General features: G+C 43.7%; 1 protein-coding gene across 2 annotated transcripts in view; it reads left to right on the top strand.

Annotated features, from left to right (window-relative positions):
- The window catches only part of PHACTR4 (phosphatase and actin regulator 4), a 91,361-nt gene that overhangs the window by 13,465 nt on the left and 54,286 nt on the right, over positions 1-23,610 (top strand). For both annotated transcript variants that reach the window (XM_087727876.1, XM_087727875.1), the window contains exon 2: positions 11,761-11,810. In XM_087727876.1, the coding sequence (XP_087584002.1) occupies positions 11,783-11,810 (28 nt within the window). In that variant the 5' untranslated portion in view covers positions 11,761-11,782. The remainder of the gene's footprint in view (positions 1-11,760; positions 11,811-23,610) is intronic.

Raw genomic sequence — 23,610 nt, 5'->3', positions numbered from 1 at the left:
AGCATGTCTATGAAAGCTTGGAAAATAAAATAGAAATGTCTCTTCTCTTTGGGCTGATGAAGCTATTGCCTTATTGAGAAACTAAGCAGGCACGGACCGAATGGGAGAAGTGAATATTTCCCATTTTTTCCTGTCTTGCTAACATAGACCAGGGCATTGTGCTAATCCAGGATTAAACCCTGGGCACCCACCAGATTTCTTGGAAACCTTTGAGTTTGGAAACGTTGACTTACCTAGTTTGTTTATTGCCACTCTGAATTTGAACAAGGAGCCCTGTCAAGTTGCCTCACCGTAGCAGCACTTTTTTTTAAGGCAATCATAAAATGAAGCTAAACACCATTAATACATAATAATTTGAACTGGAAGAAGGACAGAAGACAGGCCATTTCATAATTGGCTAACCTCCGTTGTCTTTATGGATGGGTCCAGATTCTTAATGTCTTTAGGAGTTGATTAATTTTGTATAAGGCTCTTCTTGCCAAAGGTGTATAAGGGAGAAATGTGTAGGTGTCTGGTACAGTGGTGAGATGCAATTTTTTTTACTACCGGTTCTATGGGCGTGGCTTGGTGGGTGTGGCCTGGTGGGCATGGCAGGGGAAGGATACTATAAAATCTCCATTTCCTCCCAATCAGGTGGGACTCGGGAGGCAGAGAATTGATGGGGGCGGGGCCAGCCAGAAGTGGTATTTACCAGTTCTCCGAACTACTCAAAATTTCTGCTGCCGGTTCTCCAGAACTGGGCAGAACCTGCTGAATTTCATCTCTGGTCTGGTACAAACTGAGGATTGTTACGGGTGTCACAACATCACCTCCTGAATAACGGCCTGCCACATATGACATTACTTCCCCTCCTCCCATTGTGGATGCACTTTCAGCACCAGATCCAATAGTGGCTTAGTGTCACTCGGTTACTTATACAAGTAGTCCTCGACTTACAACAGTTCATTTAGTGACCGTTTGAAGTTACAGTGGCACTGAAAAATGTGAATTGGGACTGCTTTTCACACCTATGAGCATTGCAGCAGCCCCATATGATCAAAGTTCAGGTGCTTAGCAACTGATTCATATTTATGACGGTTGCAGTATCCCAAGGTCATGTCTTTTGTGAGCGTCTGACAAGCAAACTCAATGGGGAAACCAGATTCATTTAACAACCATGTTACTGACTTTTAATAGCTGTATTGATTCACTTAACGACTGGCAAGAAGGGTCATAAAATGGGGCAAAATTAATTCATTCTTGCTTAGTGACAGAAATTCTGGGCTCAAATGTAGTCGTAAGTTGAGGACTATCTGTACTTGGAAGGGGCATGTTTTGACCTTAACAATGGTCATTTCAGAAGTTTTGAGCTTCTCCCCCCCCTTCAATTACTTGCATAGGGATTATTCTTTATACTATTTATATTGTTTGCATTTTTTTGTCATGGATTGAACACCAGTGGAGCTAAAATCAGTTTTGTTGTATACATGATGTACAGTGACAATAAAGGCTATGCTATACTATTGTGCTAAGATTGGAACAAAACTTAAGATTTCTTTCAGGCAAAATTATTCTTAGTGCTCTGGCCATGGAGAAGAATCTTAAAACGAGCTATTTCCATCTTTATTTTTATTTCTCAAATTTATATAGTATGTTCCAAGTTTGAAACCAATGGATACATTCTGAGGGTTTGTTTGAAGTCAGGATCCCTAAGAGATCAAACTTGCTGTATCGGAGAAGCTTCATTGAGCAACTTGAATTGCAGAGATTAAAAAACGAAAAACCTTTGTACACCTTCCTCTTTTTAAAGGATTTGTTCTGTTTTGACAGCGTTCGTGGCTGTGAAATAATCATGTCTGAATGTTGGCTTTTGTTGCCATTGATGTGGCAGGCTGCAAAGCCGGGATCAGGTCTCCTCATCTCTCTGACTTGGAAGCAGGCCAGCCACAGGGCGTGTTATTTGTGATGAAGGTAGTTAAACACTTGAGTATAAAATCTGGGTTTGCACAGGGTACCAGTTTCGGCTAAACTAGGGCCATGCAGTTTGTGATTCATTGTGATGTAGGAACCCGACCTTTGTTAAGTTACAATGTGCTTCCTTTTTTGGGAGCCTAGCTTATTTTTTTTATTTTTATGAACCATTACAATTGTGGTTTGCTAACGTGGCTTTAGGATTTAATGTGTTGTTAAAAAGTCATTGAAGTGGCTTATCCTAATTGCTCAGATGGACAAAGCTATGGGAAACAGAAACAAATGTTTGCCTTCTTCCTCTCTTAGCTTGTGAACATTTTGTTTACTGTACCAAATTACTTGAACAAATGGCAAAGATACCTTTGGAGAAGAGCCCACTAAATACAAGAGCACTTTGGAAAAACAACAACTCAGAAATTACATTTCTAGCCTTTAAAATGCAGAGAAGGGGATTGAAAGTATGATGGGAGCAACATTTGAGGAACCGAAATTAGGAAGAGAAATAAAAGGAAAAACACAGATTCTCTACTTTTAAGTTTTGCCCATGATGTCAAATATGTTCTTTGAAGTAGAGATTTTACATATAGAAACTGCCTAGTTCCAAGCATCATATTGCCTTCTTAAAGCCCTTGGAAGATGCACTAAACCAGCGATCACCAACTGATGGTCCTTGGGCCACTAGTGGTTTGTGAGAAAATTTTGGTAGTCCACAGAAAAATTATTTGCATGTTTTATATAGCACTAAATCAGAGGTCCTCAAACTACGGACCCTGGGATGGATATATGCAATGAACATTTGTGTTGCTGCAGAGAGTCTCCCCCTTCGGTGTCCTTTTGTGTGGGTTGGAGGGGGACAGAAATTCCCACTTGGGGTCTGCTTCAGCCTCCTGGTGTGGGGCTTTGTGCGAAGGCTGGAGGGAAGCACTGTTGGTGGCAAAGAGCCGGAGTGCCTCATTCCAGTGGGACTGCATCAGGGCCTGGAACAGGCTGACCATCTCAGCGCACTGAGCCTCCAAGTGCAGGTACCTGGCCTTGCACTCCCGCAGGTCTTCCCTCTGCTAAGAAAGCCTATGCTCGTAGTCCTCAGTGAGTTGCTTCTGCTGAGCCTCCTTTTGGGTCAGATCCAATTAGAACTGAGCTGTTTTGCCAACTCTTTCTCATGATGGCTGCTTAGTTCCCACAACTACTGTAAAGCTGCAAACAAACCGAATACTCCTTCCTTTTTCTGTTTTTCCCCTCAACAACAACCCTGTGAGGAGGATTGATCTGAGAGAGAGGGGCTGGCCCGAAGTCACCCAGCCGACTTTCATGCCTAAGGCAGGATTAATGTGGTGAAAATACACACACACACACACACACACACACACCTTCAACCTAGGAAATCCCTCATATGACATAAATGCAGGGTCTCACCTTCACGGTTATGGCTGACTTTCAGTGGTGTTTTACATTTGATCTCCCATGAATTGCAGTAAGGCACAGCATTGATATTAATTTGAGAGAGATTTTAGCAACGACTTCTTTGTAGCGGCCGGCTATTCAGAAATCACTTTGTTACAGCTGCTGAATCATTCATGGAATATCATAAACTGATCTCAGAAACTTTACTAAGAGGGTGGGGTTCCTAGTTCACGGAAACCTGTGTTTTATATCTAATTCCGATAAGGACTTTTAATTAGGCAAGCTGGAGAAGACAGCTAGTATTCCCACCCCCCCTGCTCTAAACGGTTTCCCTCTGAAAGTGTTGATATATATATATATGTGTGTGTGTGTGTGTGTGTGTGCGTGTGCGTTGCCTTTTTGTTACATTTTGTTGTATTTGTGCTGATAAATAAATAAAGGGAGAGTAGTATAGATCTATTTCAAGCTATTTAGCTCTCATCAGCTAGCCATACCCTTACTGGGATTTCAACCTGGGCTATATTACATACTAGGCAGACATCTTAGCCATTAGGCCACAGGCTCTTATTCGTTATCAGCGAAGCCAGGGTGAAAGGTATCTATTAGATTTTTACAACTATATATATATACTGTTTTTTTTAGCTAAGCGAGTTCTGCTTTATAGTATAAATTTCCAACAGAAGTAGTTGTGTTACGCGGGCAACAAAGCAAACAAAACCCTCTTGAGTGTTCAGCACAACACACAAGCCAACTAAAGCCCTTCAAAACATCCCAAGGCTTAGGAGTCATCTGCAATATACAATGTAAGGACTGCAACAACCGCTGTGTAGGACCAACAGGCAGAAGAAGATTGGCAAAAGGCATCCACAAACCCCAACTAGCAGTCCGAAGACATGATGCCAATTCTTTAATTTCACAACACAGAGACAGATTTAACCATTGTTTCAACTGGAAAAATGTGACCATCCTAGAACCAAGCCAAGTCCAAAAAAACGCCAGGGAATTTCTAGAAGCCTGGCAGCCTGACAGATCAGCCATCCATTGACACATAACAACATCTATAGATTATGCAAAAGAGGCAGACCAGCCCAAAAGAGAACAAAAAGATGCCAGCACCTCTCCACCAGCAATCAGCACCCAGATCAGCATAGATTAATTCCAAGGTTAGCAACAGACCAGCAATCATGTAAGCCAGTGGTCCCCAACCTTGGCAACTTTAAGACCTGTGGACTTCAACTCCCAGAGTTCCTCAGCCAGCAAAGCTTTGCTGGCTGAGGAACTCTGGGAGTTGAAGTCCACAGGTCTTAAAGTTGCCAAGGTTGGAGACCACTGATGTAAGCAATACCCCCAATCAAGAAACTGCAGAGAAACCAACAGTGAACAGCCCAACCAAAGAATCTCTTAAGACCACCCCTACCAACACTGACAGATGAGCCATTAGAATAGGGGCAGAGGTGTGTTCCTACCAGTTCGCACCAGTTCGGTAGAACCGGTTCGTTAAATCTACCGAACCGGTTAGAAGAGGTTCCCCCCGTGGACCCGGAAAGCAGGCCACACCTATAGAAGAGGTTCTAAAAATGTTTGAAACCCACCACTGACACACACACACACAGAGAGAGAGAGAGAGAGAGAGAGAGAAATAAATAAATAAATAAATAAATAAAAAGAAAAAGCGAGAGATGAAAGAAAAAAGGGAAAAGGGACAGAGAGACAAAAAGAAGAGAGAGAGAGAGAGAGAGAGAGAGAGAGAGAGAGAGAGAGAGAGAGAGAGAGAGAGAGAGAGAAAGAAAACACATGGCCGGCATGCCACTCCCACCAGGTCACATGGCTGGCAAGCCACTCCCACAAAGGAGGCCACACCCGCACAGTAGGTTCAAATTTTTTTTGAAACCCACCACTGAATAGGGGTCACCAACCTTTCGGACATCAGGGACCCCCAAATTCATAATTTTAAATCCCATGGACCACTAATATGATTTTTTAAAAAGATAACTAGCATTTAGTGCAATATAAAAAAATGCAAATAATTTTTCTGTGGACCACCAAAATTTTCTCGCGAACCACCAGTGGTCCATAGACCACAGGTTGGTGACCCCTGCACATAAACTGGAAAACAAACAGCACTCCTTAATAGCGCTGATGATGCTGCCTAGTTTGGGTAATGAAACATCTGCAAGAAAACAAGCAAGCTCAGAGAGTACCAAGGACCCCTCAACCCTTGAGTTTGAGGCCATCTTCAAGATTAACACGAAGGTTTGTTTTAGATGTTAGTCTGTCACTAGGCTAAAACAAAAGTGATCCTTGAACTGCGCTGTGCAGTTTCAAACTTTAAAAATCAGGACTGGCATTTTGAATTGGGCCCAGAAAAGATGTTTATGGATTGTGTGTGTGTGTGTGTGTGTGTGAGAGAGAGAGAGAGAGAGATTGACATACAGATAGTCCTTGACTTATGATTGTAATTGAGTCCAGAATTTCTCTTCTCTCCAATTCTATTCTTTTCCATATTCTCTTCTCTTCCTCCTTCCCCTCTCCTTTCCGCATATTCCAATAAGCAAGAATATTTTCCCATTTTGATTCAAGTCAGGAAACCATGGGTAATAATTTCAGGGTTTAAATCTAGCGTTATAGCTACATTTGTTCAAAAGCCAGAAACTATTCTCAAGTTTGAATGAATTGGGAAACTCAAGTAACTGAAGCCTTGGCTTGTCTCCCAGCACACACAAGGGCAGAAACGGCCTGCTCTCTACTGGGAACACAAGTTTTCAGCTTTAATAAGCTAAGTTATGATTGTCCAAGTGCCCATTTCCTTGTTTCCTCCCTCCCCTTCCCCCCCAGTGTTTTGGAAGAACGAATGCTGGAAACACAGTAGGCATCTTAAACATCTTATTCCCTGGAATTTGAATAAAACTCCAGATTGTTAAGAGTGCAGAATCTGGTTTTGACTGGAGGGACTCAGGCATTTTAAAAATCACACAACAGACTTACAAATCAATCCACTTTTGCCAGGAGAATAGGTTGTAGTTTGCTGTGGGCACAATTGTTTTGCCGTATGTTCAACTGGGGGAATTGTTCTTTGTACCACCTAATCATTTTAAGCATACACAAGCAGTACCTGGCAAGATTTTTGCTCCAGATACTGTGAATAAACACAGCTCTGTGGAACAGCATCAAGGGCATATTTGGCGGCGGAGTTTTGAATAGTAGAAGTGTCTAGAATTTAAACACTTTCTTTATGCGAGGGCTATTTGTGTGTCAAAGGCGTCACACTAACATTTATACTATTCTGACATGCGGTTCCAAATCTGGATCTTTTTTAGCAGTCCCATTTCTGTGTGTGACTCGTTAGCAGTAGGCTAGTATAATTTCATGTGAAAAGTTTAGAGCGCCTTGTGTTGTTGTTGTTGTTGTTAGTTGTGAAGTCGTGTCCAATCCATAGTGACCCCATGGACAACGCTTTCCTGTCCTCTACCATCCTGTGGAGTCCATTTAAGCTCATGCCTGCTGCTTCAGTGACTCCATCCAGCCACCTCATTCCCTGCCGTCCCCTTCTTCTTTTGCCCTCAATCGTTCCCAGCATGAGGCTCTTCTCCAGTGAGTCCTTCCTTCTCATTAGGTGGCCAAAGTATTTGAGTTTCATCTTCAGGATCTGCCTTCTAAAGATCAGTCAGGGTTGATCTCCTCTAGGACTGATCGGTTGGATGGCCTTGCAGTCCAAGGGACTCGCAGGAGTCTTCTCCAGCACCAGAGTTCAAAAACCTCCATTCTTTGGCGCTCAGCCTTTCTTATGGTCCAACCTTCACAGCCATCCATTGCAACTGGGGAAACCACAGCCTTGACTATACACACTTTTGTTGGCAGGGTGATGTCTCTGCTTTTTAGTCTGCTGTCTAGATTTGCCATAGCTTTCCTCCCCAGGAGCAAGCGTCTTTTAATTCCTTGGCTGCAGTCCCCATCTGTGGTGATCTTGTTTAAATATCTCCATTACGAAAGACTTGAGTAAATATTGTAAATCGTTTGAAAATTTAAAAGTAAAGAGGCCCCATTCATCCCAAGTAACTGAAGACGCACAAATTAAAAGACATTCCTGTAAAAGAGAAGGGAGAATAAATCCCATCAGGTATCTCTTTGGACCAAATGTCCCAGATATCAATAGTGATTGATATATAACTTGGCATCATGCTTGGATCTCCTAGTATTTTATTTTATAAACACAGTCTGGATTTTTGCCTGGAAGAGAGTTATTTATTTGGATTAATATTACTTCCTGTCCCTACCCTAAAATCTCTTGTTTCTCTTTCTTGGGGCATTGCACATAATTTCTTCCTTTAGGGTTAATACCTTTTGAATGACTAAATTGTGAGAAGCCAGACAGGGAACCTTCAGTGAGTCCATGTTGTCCCTTGAACTGCAGCTGTGAATGCTTAGCTCACTGTTTCCCCAATCTTGGCAACTTTATGATGCATGGACTTCAAGTCCCAGAATTCTCCAGACAGCATGCTGCCTGAGAAAGTCTGGGAGTTGAAGTCCATACTGTTCTGACCCAGCTCCCCAAACACAAAAAAAATCCTCTATAGTTTAAGCAATGATTCCTTTATTAGGAGCGCCAGCAGCCCCGGCAAAAAGTTTATCTTTCAAACCATATGTCAGGTCCTTGATGCTCTCTGAGCTTGGTGGTTTTCTTGCAGAGGTTTCATTACCCAAACTAGCTAACATCGTCAGTGCTAATAAGAAATGGGCTTAGCTTTCAATTTATATTCTAATGCCGTAATGGCGAACCTATGTTCGTTGGTTGGGCTGTTTACCATTCCTTACTAGCACTGATGATGTTACCTAGTTTGTTAATGAAACGTCTGCAAGGAAATAACCAAGCTCAGAGAAAAACCGAGGACTTTTCATGTCAGCCCTGAGCTACAAATATTCTCTTTTATTGAAACCATAGATCAGCTGATTATAAACTTTAAAAATGATGTTTTAAATTGTCTTTTAGACTTTACTGGGTAACACAACTGCTGACCTGCTTAGAACAGTGGATATGGTAACTTTCCATTGCCCCAGAAAGGAATACTCATTAAGGATGCATTAGAATATCAAAACTTTTCTCACGAATATGGCAGAAGATTTTATTTATATGCAAGAAATTATTGCGGCTACTTCTCTGAACTTCCTTATTAGTAGCATTTGAAACATTTCCTATTTTCTGCATTTTAAGGCCAGCTCCCTTGTGGGAAGCTGTTCTGTTTTCTTGCTCCTATTGCTGTTCTTCCTTAGGCAATTGTGCGTAGCGAGCAAAGTAACAATTTTGCGGTTATGTAGGAAAATTGGTAATTGGCCTTTCTGCAAGTATGTCAAACTTTCTGGTGGAGATGATGATGCAGGAAGCTAAAATTCAACATAACAGCCAAATCAATTCTCTCAGCTTTCTGAAGTGTAAGCTGAAAAGAATGTGGCCGATTCAGGACACATTAGTTCTGAACAAGTGGCAACCTGCAGTGGTTGTTTTGCATGGCTTTACTGTAGACCAGTGTTTCCCAACTTGTAGCCATTTTAAGATGTGTGGACTTCAACTCCCAGAATTTCCCCACCAACATGGCGAGTGGCGCATGGGAATTCTGGGAGTTGAAGTCCACAGGGGTTAAAGTTGCCAAGGCTGGATACCCCTGCCTTAAAAATCCATTTTCATTTCATTTGTCCCTAGAACATTAGTCTATTAGGCAGCTGGATTATCTAGGGTGGTCTTTGGCAAACTTGAGATAGATAGACAGGTAATCCTCGACTTACGACCATAATTGAGCCTGAAAATTATGTTGCTAAGTGAAACATTTGTTAAGCGAGGTTTGCCCCACTTCTCTTGCCACCGTTGTTAAGTGAATCACTGCAGCTGTTAAGTTAGTAACCTGGCGGTTAAGTGAATTGGGTTTCTCCATTGTCTTTGCGTGTCAGAAGTTTGCAAAAGTTGATCACATGACTCCAGGACGCTGTAGCCATTATAAATAGGAGTCAGTTGACAACCATCTAAATTTTTGATCATATGACCATGGGGATGCTGCAACGGTCGTAAGTGAAAAATGGTCGTAAGTCTCTTTTTATATGCCGTTATAACTGTTGTGGCCCGTCAGCGGCCAGCAGAGCTGGCAGCAGATTCGAACAGTAAGGAAGTTGGGGAGGAACATGGGCCAGTCCTGGAGTCTGGGAGCCTGGAGCCTGATGAGGGCTCTGTGTTGGAGGCAGAGAGGGGGCCAGAGCTGTATGCCAGTTATCAGCTGCCTTCGGAGTCAGACATCAGTGAGGCAGACAAACAGCTGGAGCCTGTTCCCAGTGTGTGCATGCGCAGAGTTGCCAGATGAAGGGAACAGCTAAGGAACAAGGGCTGACTTGGGAGTATGGCCACAGGTGGACGATGAATGGCCCCTCCCAGAGGAAATAAAAGAGGAGCAAAAGGGGAGTGGAGTTTGCAGGAGGCAATTAGTTCGCTTAATTGGTTCGTGACTCTGAGACTCCTTGCCAAGTTTTGCAGATATCGGCCTGTCAGGTGTCCAAGCCAGATAAGGTCTGTGATTGTAAATCCTCCTCTCAAAGACTTTGCTGGCTGTGAATGAGCAGAATTCACTGTAAACTAATAAAAGGTTTTTTTGTCAGGACCAAGAGTTTGCTTCATGCTCTTGGGAAGCCTCGGTCAGAACAGTAACTTTCAATGGTCCCTAAACGAACGATTGTAAGTGGAGGACTACCTGTGATACGATTTCTGGAGAGGAATTGTTTCGGTAGCCTCTCACACGCACTTCTCTCAGCTTTCTTCTCGGTAAGGAAGAGTTCCTGAATTTCTGATTCATTTTCCAAGTATAGAAAAGCCTCTAGGTATGGTAGAAGCCGAGCTGGGTAAACATCCTTAAAAAGGAAGTGAAATTGAGCTACTTTGGAAGCATAGAAACAGAAGTGGAATGTGGGTCATAATGAAACCACACACAGCAAGGGTATTTAATGTACCTTTATTTTTCTGGTTCAAGGGTTTGTATTTCTGGTTTGGAGTGTGACCCAGGATATGTCCCTTTCTCACAGGTTTTTTTAACACTTATATACCACTGTACAGTGCTTTACAGCCCCCTCTAAGCAGTTTACAGAGTCAGCCTCTTGGCCCCCAACAATCTGGGTCCTCATTTTACCCACCTGGGAAGGATGGAAGGCTGAGTCAGCCTTGAGCCTGGTGAGATTTTTTCTGCCAAACTGCTGGCAGCCAGCAGTCAGCAGAAGTAGCCTGTAGTACTGCATTCTAAGCGTGACCCGTCAAAAGGGTGAACGACAAAACCGCGCCCGACTAAACCGCGTCGCTGACATCATTAACGCAGCGACAACAGCCAGCGCGGAGAAAGAAGGGTGCTTTAAATAGCGCGTTGAAAGAAACCCGATTCAACTTAAGGTAAGGGTTAGCTTTAGGGTTAGCTTTAGGGTTAGGTTAAGGGTTAGCTTTAGGGTTAGCTTTAGGGTTAGCTTTAGGGTTAGGTTAAGGGTTAGCTTTAGGGTTAGGTTTAGGATTAGGTTTAGGGGGGTTAGATTTAGGTTTAGGGGTTAAGTTTAGGTTTAGGGTTTACAGCATGCTTCTGTCTCCACGCTGTTGTCGCCCTTGATGACGTCAGCGATGTGGTTTAGTCGGACACGGTTTTGTCGTTCACCCTTTTGTCGGTGAACCCATTCTAAGCACTGCGCCACTGAGGCTCTTAATCCAAATACTTGATTTAACCTGACTTTAATCCATCCTACCTGATTAGCATTGTCCCAATCTGCTGCCACATTTCACTCTTCCTTGCTCTTCCAAGGAAAGGTGCTCTCTCGTGGCAATTCCTTGCACCTTATTTTTTTTTTAAAAAAGAACTATCCTTCCCCTAAAGACATTTTATGGTTCTCCTAAATTGTGGTGCCTATGAATAATACTCATAATAAGATAAATGTCCTTATTTTCCCACATGAACCAAACCAATATACAGTAGCACTTACACATATATACCACTTCACAGTGCTTTGACAGCCCTCTCTAAGCAGTTTACAGAGTCAGCCCATTGCCACAAACAATCTGGGTCCTCGTTTTACCCACCTCGGAAGGACGAAGGCTGAATCAACCTTAAGCCTAGTGGGATTCAAACTGCCAAATTGCAGGCAGCCGGCAGGCAGCAGAAGTAGCCTGCAGTACTGCACTCTAACCACTGCGCCACTGTGCCGCACTTCACGGGATCGTGGAGTTGGAAGAAGAATCATCTAGCTCAGGGCTTCTCAACTCTGGCAATTTTATGATGTGTGACTACAGTTTTTTTCCCCTCTCTTTGCAAAATGTCCAGTTTTGGAAGTTCCCCAAGTTTATGTTCAACGTACTGTAATTGGACATTTTTTTCCTAATTGGTTTTTTCTTTTCTTTTGCAGGACTGGCTCGGCTGCTCTCAAGATGTCACAGGAAATGGAAGATACCATTGGTAGGTGCTGAATTGAGAGTCATTGTTTCTGATCATTGATCACCCAATGTTTGAATTGGGGGCTTTTTGGCTCAGCTTTGAGAATCTTTATTGTGCTGTGCAAATGGCAGGGTTATTTTTTGACTCGCCTAGGCATTTTCATTACAATTTGATAGTTCCATCGAGGTGTGTTGTTGTTGGTGACTGAAGAATTGGATTGTTGCCCATGTAGCTTTGAAACATTAATTCTTTGCAAGAACATTGCTGTTGCCTTAATTTTATAACGCTGTTTACTTTTGCTTTTTATACTTTGTAACTGATCCAGAAAAACAAATGTCCAATGCTTTATGTGCAGACACAAAGGTCTCTGTACAAAACCTTAGCTATTAACATATTGCAATTATAAATTTACCAGGTATCATTACACAAAAGTAGTTAACTTTTTTCCCCCTAATTGGCAGAAGAATGAAGCTGATCGTTAAGTTTATTTGTGCCAGGAAAGCTTAAGTTTTAGATATATCTGATTATTTGGTAAGTTTGATCAAATGCTATGAATCAAATAGGAGCCGAGGTGGCGCAGTGGTTAGGGTGGAGTACTGCAGGCCACTTTAGCTGACTGTGATCTGCAGTTCAGCGGTTCAAATCTCACCGGCTCAAGGTCGACTCAGCCTTCCATCCTTCCGAGGTGGGTGAAATGAGGACCCGGACTGTGGGGGCAAGTTGCTGACTCAATTTGCTAAAAAATTTGTAAACCGCTTAGAGAGGGCTGAAAGCCCTATGAAGCGGTATATAAGTCTAATAAATAAATAAATAAATCAAATGCCTGACCCTATACACAAATCTATATTTGTAATGGTTGTCCAGAGAAAATGAGATGCTATATATTGCTTTAGAGCAGGGGTGTCAAACTCAAGGCCCTGGGGGGCTGGATTCAGCCCGCAGGGTGCTTAGATCTGGCCTGTGGGGGGCACCTGGCAACCTCGAAGGACAGGGCCCACAGTATCTCTGCCAGCAAAAACTGAGCTCAGGAGGGAAGATACCATTGGTAGGCTGTGTGTGGCCCTCCCAAACTCCATTTTCGCTGGCAGAGGATTGCAGGAGGCCATCACAGCCAAAGACAGAGGTTGGAAGCCTGTTTTTGCTGGCAGAGCACTTGGGCCACTACAGGCGCCCCCGACATCAGTGATGTTGACCTAGCCATGCCTCCTGGTCACTCCCCCCCCCAAGGTCAAACACAACCCTGATGCGGCCCTCAATGAAATCAAGTTTGAGACCCTTGCTTTAATGCTTTAATAGCAATAGCAGTAGACTTATATACCGCTTCATAGGCCTTTCAGGCCTCTCTAAGCGGTTTACAGAGAGTCAGCATATTGCCCCCAACAATCTGGGTCCTCATTTTACCCACCTCGGAAGGATGGAAGGCTGAGTCAACCCTGAGCCGGTGAGATTTGAACCTGCTGACCTGCTGATCTAGCAGTAGCCTGCAGTGCTGCATTTAACCACTGCGCCACCTTGGCTCTTTCAGATTTTGTGTCACGGTTCCGAAAAAGTCCCTTTTCTCCTTTGTTTTTTTTAAAAAAATGCAATATACAATTTCAAAAACTTCTACAAATCCTAGATACAAGTCCCACCTGTTGGTCACATGACCACAGGGCACTATGATAATTCTAAGTGCTAGGGCTGATCATAGTTACTGTTTCAGAGCTGTTATTGTGGCCTGTCAGCTGCCGGCACCTCCAGCAGCCGAATCAGAGGAGGAGGAGGAGGCGTGGGAGTCCGGGTCAGCATCAAGGCAACCTGGGAGCTCCGAGGGGGAAGAGGGAATTGAGCTGTCAGAGAGAGAGAGAGAGACAGAGGCAGAGGCAAAGCCTGGGCTGTCCATCAGCTCTTAGATGGAGAGTTAACAGCCCCCAGCTCTGGAGGTGGCTGATGAGGAAGAGGAGGAACAGCTGGGTCTAGTGCCTGATGTGCAGATGCACAGAAGGCAGAGGAGAGGAGAGCAGTGGAAATCAATGGGCCAGTCCTTGGGATGGAAGAGCCACTGCTGCTAACGAAGCCCCATCCTAGCTCTGGTGATAAAAGGCAGGGGGCGGAAATGAATAGATGTGGCAGACAACTATTCATCTCCCGGCTGGACACACTTGTTAGCCTGCGGTGAGAGAGAAACTTTTTCTGGGGCCGCCGGCGCTTCTAATAAAAGGTTTTTTTGAGTTCACTTCAGAGGGTTTGTCGTGTTTGGGGAGCCGGGTCAGAACAGCTGTCTTAATTTTGAACATTCACTAAACAGGGTGATTGCTAAGCAAGGTTGTGACTTGCCTTGTTAACCAGATGTTGCAGTCACAAATTCACAGTGTGGGTGTTTTGCTCTCCCCACTGAGGCTGCCATCTAGGGCAGTGTTTCTCAACCTTGGCTACTTGAAGATGTCTGGACTTCAACTCCCAGAATTCCCCAGCCAGCAAATGCTGGCTGGGGAATTCTGGGAGTTGAAGTCCAGACATCTTCAAGTGGCCAAGGTTGAGAAACACTGATCTAGGAAACCTTTTCAGCACCGAGTGCCCAAACCAAAATGCATGTGTGTGCATGTGCACATGTGTGTGTGCCAGAGCACCGGAAACCCAAAGACCAGTTGGCCAGTGCACGCATGTCTGTTTTTTGGGCATTTTGGGGGCATTTTCAGGCTGTTTTTTAGACTGAAATTGGCCCCCAAAATGACCTGAAAATGGCCCCAAAAGGGCCTGTTTTGGGCTGCTTTGGGCTGTTTTTTCAGCTGTTTTCAGGCTGTTTCAGACTCCAGCAGCCGTAACAACCAACTGGCTGGCGCACATGTGTGCCAGAGACCAGAACAGCGGGCGATGTGGCCACAGAGAGGGCTCTGCGTGCCCCCACTGGCACCGTGCCATAGGTTAGCCATCATGGATCTAGGGGGTTGGGAGTCAGGAGGTGCTGCTCTGTGGGCATGATCCAAATCACCATAATGGCAGGGGGTGTTTTGAAAAGGCCACCTTGGGACACCGCAGCAGTTGGTCTCCAAAGCTCTAATGAACTGGCTGACGCCTCCCGTGGCTTCTTGCCTATTCTGAGTCTGTAGACTGCAGTGTCTTTCGTTGATACAACAGAGCTGCTATTATGTGCCGGTGATTGTTCTTTTAATTGAACGTTCTGGTGGTTGATAATGTCCTCTTTCCTCTGGAGGCTTTTTCGGCAAGCCCTTCTGCGGCCGTGAGCTCTGTGCACTCTAAGCAACAGTGACAGTAGAACTGTCATCATGGGTTATGTTTAAACACTTCTTTAGAGTGCGGCAATGAAATAACACGAAATTTATCCTGCCTTGAGGATTTAACAATCAGTGCTCAAATCTCTGCAGCTTTGGAATTGGACGTTTGGAAAAGGGCCACTCAAAAATATGTATGTATGTATGTATGTATGTATGTATGTATGTATGTATGTATGTATGTATTGTGTCACAACACCTGGTATGCCCAAATATGGGAGGGAGCATATTGCTTCCCTTTTCTGTCTAACGGCTCACTCTGGGAGCCATCCAGACAGAAAGCCATTTTTTTAATGTTGCCTTGTTACATTTGTGTTACAACTTTATTTATTTATCAGCACAATTGAAATATATGTGTGTGTGTGTGTGTGTGTGTGTGTGTGTGTATATATAGTTATAGTTATAGTTATAGTTATAGTTATATTTGTGCTGATAAATAAATAAAGGCAGACTAGTATAGATCTATTTCAAGCTATTTAGCTCTCATCAGCTAGCCATACCCTTACTGGGATTCGAACCTGTGCTATATTACATCTTAGGCAAACGTCTTATCCATTATATATATACCACCACCCCGCTGTGGTGCAGGAAGCTGACTAGGCCACGCCCACCCAGCAACCCTGCAGAGAACCCCTTGCTAAAATGTTTGAAACCCACCCCTGATCAGGGGGATTGTGCTGATGCTAGGTGCTGTCCCCCTAAGATATGCCATCAACTGCTACATTTCATACTATACCATTTCATGTACACGCCAGTTTGACAAGCCACAAGTTGGTTTTCACATCAGTGTTCCAAGTTTGTCCTGTTACGCATGGCTGGTTTATCCAGTGTTACTCTGCTATTGCATTGTGTTATTGTGCTGTTATGCTCTCAAGGCACTAGAGGGCATACGTGACTTAATATTTTGTCTCAAAGGTGTTTTTCCAAAAGGCAACTCCACTTTCTTGTCAGGTTTTTTTCCTCCCCACCTTGAAAAACTTTGGCTTCTCCTCCAAGGAGCTTCTTCAATTCTGACTGAATGATCAATCACCATTCAATCAGAACTGAAGAAGCTTCTTGGTTGAGAAGCGAAATGTTTTCAAGGCAGTCCAGTTGCTTTTCGAAATAGCACTTTGGGGACAAACCTTTTTTAATTCTGTTATTTGAATTCATGTTTTGCACCTCCGTGCTTTTAGTGTTATTTTAGAGATGTTGTTCTTGTAATTTATTGTACCAATAACATCCTTTTTTAACTTTCAAAGAAGTCAGTAACATTCTGTATAGCAATTCTGAATTAGGGGGGCATAAAAAGCTGCAGGAAACCAACAAACAAAAATTTAGGATATACTTCTGGTGAAATTGTTGCAATTTTTAATGGATTCTGCTAAAACCCGTGGTTGCAAGTAAATGTACTAGTACTAAAAATATTAGTAAATTTGAATGACAATTTTTCTGGGCAATCTTTCTTCTTTGATAATTTTAACCAGTTGTAAAGGGCATGTGTGATAAATCATTAATTTTTTGAAAGGCAGAGTATCTTAATTAGATTGATGGGTGTAGATGCTGATTTGAATAAATAGATGGAATTCTGCATGGAGTAGCCAGAAGATTTAGGACAAGTGGGAGTGAACAATTCATTTCAGCAGCTTCGAATGGTGTTGCGTGGGGAACTATTTCCATCAAATCCCAAACTATTTTTGGCTGATATGCTATTCCAGTTGTTGTACCAGCGCATTTTGTGCCTTTTTTTAAAACACATTGTGTGGTAAATTAGATTCCCACATAAAAGCTAATTTACAAGGGGGCTTCTTATTCAGACATGCTCCAAGAATTGTTATCACAGGACAAAACAAAAAGGTGCTTGTGTGTTTTTATTAAGTGTTTACGATTCACAGTTGCAGGCAGACCCACTTATTCTTGATGAGGTGACTTTAAAAAAAATTAATTAACTCCTGCTAGAAACCAGGAGTTCTAGTTCTGCCTTAGGAATGAAAATCAGCTGGGGTGAATCTGGGCCAATCACTAACTAGGAGGAGTAAGAAGTACTATGTATGTTTGCCACCTTAAATTTCATATAAACTCATAAAGGCAGGATCTATCTATCTATCTATCTATCTATCTATCTATCTATCTATCTATCTATCTATCTATCTATCCATCCATCCATCCATCCATCCATCCATCCATCCATCCCCCCCCCCCAGTGTGTGTGTTTGTGTTTGTGTTCCAGCATAACTGTGGAATGCCTCAAGCAATTTCAATCAAACTTGGTACACAGATGACTTACTCTCCAGAAACAAATACTGTGGGGGTAAGACACCCCTAACATCCCTCTGGGTGTGTGTTTATTAAGATACAGCCTGTTGTGCCCTACTTCCGTACTGGCATCTACTGTACAGTGCGGTGGAGTTGCCCTGGTAACGGCTTCACAGTACTCCACTATGGGGCTCTCTCTGGTAAGTGGAAAATCCAACATTAGAAATTATGTTTGGTCCAGACATTTTCTCTCTATAAATAAATACCCGGGCAACGTCAAGTTATAGGCTAGAATCATATAAATAAAAAATGGCTCATTGCTATTTAGCTTTCTCTGAGTCATGCCAATCAGTGCAAAATAAGAATGAGTGTGGGGCCTTCCATTACCTAAATGGGAATTTTAAAAGTTGCAGGTAGTGGTACCTCCGGAGACTTGAATAAATCTTCTGTATAGAGTCTCCATGTTCCTCTTGGAAGCCTTGCTGAACAAGCATTTAGAAAACTGCCAGGACCAGCGGGTTGTCATATACACATGCTAACCTTTTCCCTAATTAAATAGTCGAGAACAGCCTCTTGGTATGCAAAGAATGAACACTTGGAAATATGATTGCTGAGTCACTACTCCAATTAAGTTATCCAAGTTAGATTTTTGCATTGGCCAATTCAGAAGACTGGTGAGAAGATACTCTAGAAGAGACATCAAGTCAGTCATTAAGTATGGGGAAACTCCATCCGTTGTCTATGAAAAATCGGGTGGAAGGATGTATATAGCCCAAGAGGCATACCTTGTACGATATAGCTATCACCACAGCTACTTTACCAATGTTAGCACAACTGCAGCAGAAGTGGGTGCCTTCCAGTTTGGACCAGTTCGGCTGAACTGGTACTAATTTGGCGTCCTGAGTCACTGGAAACGGTAGCAACCCAGGCCTGCCACGCCCCCTAACTGGTTCTCTTATGGGGCCGTCATCTTGATTTTCGGTTCTACGCATGTGCAGAACAATTTTCATTGCAGAAATGTAATCCCCCCCCCTTAAATGTTTTGCCCATGAGCAGACCTTTTTAGTCGCATGCCGAACTGGCAGTAATGCCAGCAGCAACCCACCCCTGAACTCTAGCATATTAAATCAGCAAATTAAACCATATACTGTATTTTGTTCCTTTCTTACTTGGCCATTGAAGATACTGGCATAATCCAAAACATTTGGATGAATTCACACCCCATTGACCTCTCCTATTTCCTCCTTCAATTCTGATGCAATAGAGTACTAGGGCAAAATTCTTTCTATCTCATTTTAGAGATTACTCATTTTAAAACCTTTAGCTGAGAAGTTTCAAAGGAAAGCATGTGGCTGAGTATTCCTTAGGAGTCATGACTTGAGAAATAGGGTAAGAAATCCAGCTAAGAAGGGAAATTCAGAGCAAAGTGGCAGAGTCAGTATTAATCACAGGTACTGTGTAATGCCAGAGGTATATTTCTACCATCATAGAAGAGACTTCAGAGGTCTTATAGTCCAATCCTTGCCCATGGTAGGAATCCTTATTCTGTTGAAGACAAATGGTTGAACACCTCTAGTGATGGTGGAGTCTCTATGTCTTATGTGAAAAGAAACCATTTTGGGTTAGATCAGGGGTCAGCAATTTGCGGCTCTGGAGCCGCATGTGGCCCTTTCATCCCCCTGCTGCGGCTCCCTGTCGCCAGTCAGCACCACAATTTTAAGAGGAGCTTCTGGTTGAGGGGGGGGGGGAGTAGGACACGCCAGGAGGAGACTCTACGGCAAGGGGTGGGTTTTCCTGTCAGCTCCACAATTGATAGGGCTTTAGGTTAGGACAGATAGAGGAGAAAGGATGCCGCGCTAGGAAGAGACTCTATGGTGCGGAAACCCGACTTCCGGTCAGCTCCAGAATTAAATGGAGGGCTTCCGGTTAGGACCTTTGTGGCTCTTTGAGTGTTTCAGGTTGCCGACCTTTGGGTTAGATCAGGGGTGCCCAAACTTGGGAACTTTAAGACTTGTGGACTTCAACTCCCAGAATTCCCCAGTCCACAAGTCTTAAAGTTCCCATGTTTGGACACCTGGGTTAGATTGTCAAACTAGGAAGACTTTTCTACTAGGTTCCTTCTTCTGGGACCTGTAAAACCGATGAAATTATTGCTATCTGCCTGAAAAATGGCAGGGTTGCAAATCAGAATGGATGCCTTTACTTCGAAAATAACACTGCGATAGTCTTTAGGCGATCCAGAGAGCCTAAAGCTTTTCCCGTTTATTATCTGACTGTTGTAGAAACAGTGATTAAAAACAGACACTAGATTCAGCCACAGGCATCCTCCGTGATAAGGTGGTAGGCGTGGGAAAAAAAATTGGCCTGAGGATTTGGAGCGTAGTCAACTTAGACAATATGGACAACTGCCTAAAATGGTACGGCAACACCTTGTATTCTTCTCTCTCGATGGGGAGGGAAATTGTTGAGCAAGAGGGTGGCTGATCCTTAATAAGCTAATGAGATCCATAACGGAGGTGAAATCGGATTGTTCACGTTCAGTTCTTGATTCAACTACCATATTTTTCTGAGTATAAGATGCTCCGGAGTATAAGACGCTCCGAAGTATAGCTTTTGGGGAGGAAAACAAGGGGGAAAAAATCTGCTTCTGCTTCACTTGGGGCCTCCCAGCAAACAGTAGAGACAATATACACTGTTTGTAGAGTTACATTTCAGACTATACTTGTACAGATGCTGTTAAAATTGATGTGGCTTTCTGGAAGTATATGTTATTCTCTGCTATTTAAATGAAGATACAAAATGCTTCAGATCAAGCATTTATTTTAAAAAGCTTCCTCATTTGGTTAAGCCACCTAGAACAATGATAAAGCAATCTTTAAAATGTCTAATAATTTGAACATTTTATAGGCATTTATAGTTATTGATTTACCTTCTTGCAGCAAACAGCAAACAGCCAACAGCCTGATTAGCACAAGAAAAAAATATGCTTCTGCCTCCCAGCAATTTGCCTTGTGGAGCAAACAGCAAGTTTCACTTTCAGTTTAAGGGAGCCTCCCGATCATCAGCTGTTTCAGGCTGCAGGGATTGCTATAGCCTATTGCAGCCTCCGCACGCCCCATTTTCCCTGTTTGCAGAAGCCAAAGGGTGGGGGACAGTGGGTGGGTGAGGCTACATTCAGTGTATAAGACACACCCAAATTTTCACACTGTTTTAGGGGGGGGAAGGTGCGTCTTATACTCTGAAAAATATGGCACATCCCACAAAGATCCTTTTGCAACAGATGAGCCTTCATCGGTTTCATAAAGGTTGGAGATGTGACCTCTGTGGCTTTTCACACTTTTCTTCTGTTTGTCTTATCTCTTAAGCATAACAGATGGCAAGAGAATTTGTGGACGTGGCATTACAATGTCTCTTAATTCAACTCCCTTGCATCCAGCTTGTCTTTTAATTAAAAAAAAATAGACCTACCTTAAGTGCTCCGGCACTAATTGCTTCTCTACTTCAGTCGGCAAGTTGATTGCTTAAAACAAAATCTAAACAGCCAGAAGGGAGACTCGCTCCCCCAAACTTTGAAGCCCAGGCGTGTGAATGCCGCTTAAAAAAAAAAAGCGAAACGGAAGGTATGGTACTTAGAGAGGAAAAACAAAGGAGTCAGGAAGGATGGAAACTTGTATCTGTTGGAGGATAACCTCTTCATCAGCTCTTCCCTTCATAAGAATGCAAGTCCAGCAGTGATGCGTTTACCTGTTTCACTCACAGTTGTTATCACTTGGAGCCCGTTTTCCTTTTGTTCTGAGGACTGGTCTTGATGTTGTGAGCAGCTGTTATTTTATTGTCAGAAGGGGTGGATCCTCAGGGTATAGAGCTCCGGCCTCCTCGACATTTCCATCATGTTTGAGAAATGCAGATCCTCATTAATTTGGGTGAGGCCTCGAGTTTCTTCAGGGGGTTCCAGCGTTAGTGCACACACGCTCTCGTTTTATACGGATGGCTTATTAATCTGCTTTGCTTCTCGCGCCTACAATTTGTGGGTGCTCCAACACTGGAGGCTTTTAAGAAGAGACTGAAATGGTGCAGGGCCGTGATGGGGAACTTAGGGCACGCAGTGCTGGAAGTGGCATGTAAAGCCATCTCTCCAGGCACGTCAGCTGTCGCCTATTGCTCTTCCCACTTCCGGCGCACTGGCCAGCTGGCCTTCACGTGCATGGGAGCATTGGAAACTGTAAGAGCTGCTGCCTAGTGTGCAATATTTCCGGCGCATGAATGTGCACTGGGTGGCTGCTCTTCTGATTTCCAGTGCATGCATGCTTGTCTTTGTGCATGCATGTATGCAGAAACTGGAAGACCAGGTGGCCAGTGCACATGCACACATCGGGAACTGGAAGATCAGCCACCTAGTGCACATGCATGTGCCAGGAAGATTGTGCACCGGGCAGCTGCTCTTCCAGTTTCTGGCATATGCATGCACGCTAACTCCTGTTTTGCCACTCAATGCTGAAAAACTTTGCCAACGCTGGTGTAGGGTCTCCTGTTTGAGCAGAGGGTTGGATTAGAAGACCTCCAAGATCTCTTCCAACTATTCCATTCCCTTCCATTCCATTGCATTGCATTCTCTATACCCTAACCCCATCCTCTTCCCTATCCCTGTTGTTCTGTTCCGTTTTGTTCTGAACTGAGAGTAGTGTTTTCAGAAGTCTGGAGGAAAATTTTCCACAGGTTCTACTTTGGGGGATGCTGCAGAGATCGCAAAATTCCCTGCACCCCAGAAGAGTTTTAGAGCATGTCAATTATGTTATAGCCACGTTGGAGCACGATGGGAAGAATGGAAGATGCTGGGTGAGAAGAACCACTGTAGCTTTCAAGATCTTACCTGGTCAGAAAATATTGGCTGCCTTCTCTGCTCTGTAAAGCACAGCAACTGGGTACTATTCAGCATTTTTCTGAAATATAAAGGAACACTAAAGATGTCTGGACTGGTAACAAAACACCTGCAAGAAAACAGCCAATCTCAGAGAGCACCAAGGATTCCACAATCCGGGGGAAATTTTGATCAAGGAGCTTTTATATCTCAGTACTCTGCTATTTTTTTTTTATATGCCCAAATTGGGTGGTTTTCCCACAGTGGTTACTTCCATGCTATTTAACTGCTTTATAATAGTCTTTTCTTCTTTTCCATGTGACCCGCTTGAAGGCTGCTGGATGGAAAACAAAAACAAATCATTTGCTGGGAATGTGTTAACTGGTATTTCTCAAAGATCCTTTTTCAAAACTCTCTGTGGGGTGGAGGTGGGGGGGGATTATTTTAAACCTGTTTAATTTTCTAAGATTTTATACATTATACACACTGTCACCGTTCTGTGTTGCTATTCAGAGGTTACAGTTCATCGCAATCATAATTGAGCCCAGGGGTGGGCTTCAAATTTTTTTAGCAAGGGGTTCTCTGCCCGATTGCTGGGTGGGCGTGGCCTAGTCATCCTCCTGCACTCGGGCTCCGGAGGTTTTCCTTGAGCCTCTGGGAGGGCGGAAACAGCCTACCTAGGCTCCCGAGGCCCCCTGGAGGCCGGAAATGGGCCTGTTTCCGGCCTTCCCAAACTTCCAGTAGACCCGTTTTTCACCCTCCCTGAGCCCCCATGTGCGTCTTGCACTTATCTGCATCCAAAGCAGGCAGCATGGGGACTCCTGTGAGGAGCGGGGTGGATGTCAGTGGTGGGATTCAAATAATTTAACAACTGGTTCTCTGCCCTAATGACCAGCTGGGTAGGCGGGGCTCAGTGATCATGTGACCCTGTGGGCATGGCCAACTCAACGTTACTCATGTCGATGGGTGTTTCACCTTAGCTGTTATAATGTAATAAGTGTTAACCGGAGAGGAAGTTTCTGTAAGCAGGGCAATGAAGATCAGGCTAGAAACAACACCAGAATATTTCCTTCCTGACTTCTTTACAGGATTAGCCCTGTAAAGTGGAAAAAAACAAAAGGAAGTTTCTTCCAACAACTGGTTCTCCTGAATAGGTGCAAACTGGCTGAATCCCCCCACTGATGGGCGGGGCAGGGCCAGCCAGGAGTGGAATTTGGGGGTTCTCTGAACTGCATAAAATCTTTGCTATAGGTTCTCCCGAACCCCTGCAAACCCCCAGCAGCCCACCCCTGATTGAGCCTGGAATTAACATCATAAGTCTTTGCAGTCATTAAGTGGGTACCTACATAGCCACAATTGATTGAAAGACCTTTTTTGCAGGGTGATCGTTAAGCAAACTTGCCAGTCTTTAAGCAAATCCATTTTTATTAGAAATTGGAAGTAAACTCCTAAACCT

This window comes from Thamnophis sirtalis, unplaced genomic scaffold, assembly GCF_051295495.1.
Source record: "Thamnophis sirtalis isolate CommonGarterSnake01/CBP01778 unplaced genomic scaffold, rThaSir2_p1.2 scaffold_13, whole genome shotgun sequence".
In the NCBI taxonomy this organism is placed as follows: Eukaryota; Metazoa; Chordata; class Lepidosauria; order Squamata; family Natricidae; genus Thamnophis; species Thamnophis sirtalis.
This window is presented reverse-complemented; position numbering and strand designations above follow the sequence as displayed.